The 2,916-nt window shown below is 44.2% G+C and overlaps 1 protein-coding gene across 1 annotated transcript in view; it reads right to left on the bottom strand.

Moving 5' to 3' along the window:
* Positions 1-2,870, bottom strand: part of LOC103397035 (homeobox protein cut-like 2) — a 39,292-nt gene extending 36,422 nt beyond the window's left edge. Inside the window, exon 1 of the mRNA XM_025052930.1 lies at positions 1,624-2,870. Within this exon, the coding sequence (XP_024908698.1) occupies positions 1,624-1,723 (100 nt within the window). The 5' untranslated portion in view covers positions 1,724-2,870. The remainder of the gene's footprint in view (positions 1-1,623) is intronic.
* Between the last annotated feature and the right edge of the window lie 46 nt (positions 2,871-2,916).

Genomic DNA, 2,916 nt, shown 5'->3' with positions numbered 1-2,916 from the left:
AACAGCCGCGCCAACAATGGAAGTGGAGAACATAGTCCACTCAGACTCGATGTCTCCAGCCTCCCTCGGGACCTGTTCAAAGCTCTCCCGGAGGTGGGAGTTGAAGGCCCCCCTCACCGGGGATTCCGCCAGACGTTCCCAACAGACCCTCACGATACGTTTGGGTCTGCCAGGTCTATCCAGCTTTGCCACCCGTAAGCGGAGCCAACTCACCACCAGATGGTGATCAGTTGACAGCTCAGCCCTTCTCTTCACCCTAGTGTCCAATACATACGGCCAGATGTCAGATGACACAACTACAAAGTCGATCATTGACCTCCGGCCTAGGGTGTCCTGGTGCCAAGTGCACTGATGGACACCCTTATGCTTGAACATGGTGTTTGTAATGGACAAACTGTGACCAGCACAGAAGTCCAATAACAAAACACCACTCGGATTTAGATCGGGGAGGCCGTTCTTCCCAATCACGACCCTCCAGGTGTCATTGTCGCTGCCCATGTGGGCATTGAAGTCCCCCAACAGGATGATGGAATCCCCGGGAGGAGCACTGTCCAGTAGCCCTCCCAGTGCCTGCAAGAAGGCCGGGTATTCTACACTGCTATTCAGCCCGTAGGCCGAAACAACAGTGAGACACCTATCCCTGACCCGAAAGCGCAGGGAAGCGACCCTCTTGCTTAGTGGGAGAACTCCAAGGACCCGGCCACCAGGCGCTCGCCTGCGAGACCCAACCCCGGGCCTGTCTCCAGGGTGGGGCCCCGGTGACGTCAATCCGGGCGATGTGGACCTCGGGGGGGTTGAACCACTATTTGTCTGATCCGTCGCCTAAGACCTATTTGCCTTGGGAGACCCTACCAGGGGCATTAAGCCCCCAAGAACATAGCTCCTAGGTTCACTCGGATACTCAAACCCCTCCACCACGTTAAGGTTGCGGTTCAAGGAGGGGACTTATTTTGCTAGAGGGGCCCAAATCCAATAATGTACAAAACTTCTTCTGTGGTGCACAAGACTATAATTAAGTCATTAACTAAAGTAGTGCATTTCAACACTTTTACATTTTTATTCAAAACTACCATGTTTTTAGGAAACTAATTAACGTGTTTTTTCTCTTTATCATTTTACTCAAAGAATAATGTAAAAACCCAAATATTCAATCAGGAATTTAAAAAAATGATTACAATTATTTTTACCTGAAATATTGAAATTTAGAGAACCAAAAATAAAGCTATTTCAAATTATCCTGAAAAATTAACAGTTAAAATGTGTTTGAAATGTTACCAAGAGATCACTAATATTAAAAAGTAAAAGTCAGAATAAAAAGCAAAAATAGCTAAATGTTAACTAATAGGATAAAGCTAAATGATAGCTTTTCTTTAATGACCATAAAAATGGATAAGTTCCATTTTTCATGGCGATTAAAAAAAAAACACTGATTGCAGGACATCTAAACCTGACCAAATCACATGACCGGTCCTGGAGTCAGACTTTGGACACCTCCGACACGTTGAGTTTTTTTAGGTTGTGTCTATCATCTCACTTAAAGACAATCGTACATTTGAGTGAGGTGTTGATGTTGTTGCTGCAGTTTGTGGAAATGAAAATTTCTGCCCTTAGCAGGAGACTCACCTGGGGCCTCGATAAGCTGTTTGTAGATTCCAAGAAAGGCAGACTCTGCCTCCTTACTGCGCTTGTTCAGAGCAACCACCTGCAGGGGAGGAGACACCATTAGAGTAAACACTGATTCATTCACAGCTGTTGACTTTTAGAACTCGTCTAAAAGAACACATCAATTTTAAAATGCCAGAAAAATCAAATTGATGCTTTTAAACAAAGCAGGACCTGCTTAAAAATCTTAAGCAGCTAACAGCAGGCCGATAGCAACATGTGCAAAGGTCAGTCTCACAATGCTCTGTCAATAAATAAAACAAACACTTCAGTGTAGGTTCTGAATCAGAAAATGTGCAGTTTTTTCACTGTGCATATAAAAAAAACAAAAAACAATTACTTTTTCCATTTAGGATTTAACCTGTTGTGACACATCATTTGGTCTGGTAAATGTAGGTAGCATCCTTCACAGAGAGGTCAGCCGGTGACATTGGCCCTGATCCGCAGCAGCACATGGCACCTGTTTTCCACAGCTCAGTGGGTGATGCAAACCAATTAACAATTCATTAGGAACGACAAAGAAAGTGAATTAGTGACTACCTGGCCCCATGGAGAGGACACCTGCACTGGTGAGTATGTGGGTTATACTGCTACCAGGTCCCATTCAAATCTATGGCCTGTTTTAGCATCCTAGCCTAAGGTTACTTTAGTGTGGAAAAATTCATGATCTCTATGAACTAGCTAAAGACTAAAGACAAGAGCCATGCTAATCCAACTTCAGCTTGGTGAATGTCTCACACTGACTGGATCATCCTCGTCCTCATCCTTTTTGTCTTTTGGTGGCGAAATACGGATTTGAAACTGACGTTGCCTCCGAGCATATTTTTACTTATTTCTTTTTTTTTTTAGCTGGTGTTGTGATAAAGGATACAGTTACCCAGGGAATGGGCTCGGCCACAGGTTGATTTTACAATCAGAAGTGAAGCCTGCGGCAGAGTAGGGTGAAAGGAAAGACAAAGAAAACCTGTTAACGCTCCTCCATAACTCTTCATGCTGCAACAGAGTGGGCAGAGCACAGCTTCTGGGACAAGGATGCTGGGAAATACTTACAGATAAGCCTTTGAGAATACAGTACTCGGTAGTGAGTCTCTGGGTGTGTGTGCATCCAAGTGTGTGTGTTCCAAAGAGAAGAAGTTAACATGTGTTGAGGAGAGGGAAATGTTGGAAGAATTTAATTTATCATCATTGCTTCATGCTGTACTGTCGCTTTAAGAAACGGTTTGCTTCTCATATTATAATCCAGTGTGCTCAAGA

The sequence above is a fragment of the Cynoglossus semilaevis genome, chromosome W (assembly GCF_000523025.1).
Source record: "Cynoglossus semilaevis isolate Cse_v1.0 chromosome W, Cse_v1.0, whole genome shotgun sequence".
Taxonomy (NCBI): domain Eukaryota; kingdom Metazoa; phylum Chordata; class Actinopteri; order Pleuronectiformes; family Cynoglossidae; genus Cynoglossus; species Cynoglossus semilaevis.
This window is presented reverse-complemented; position numbering and strand designations above follow the sequence as displayed.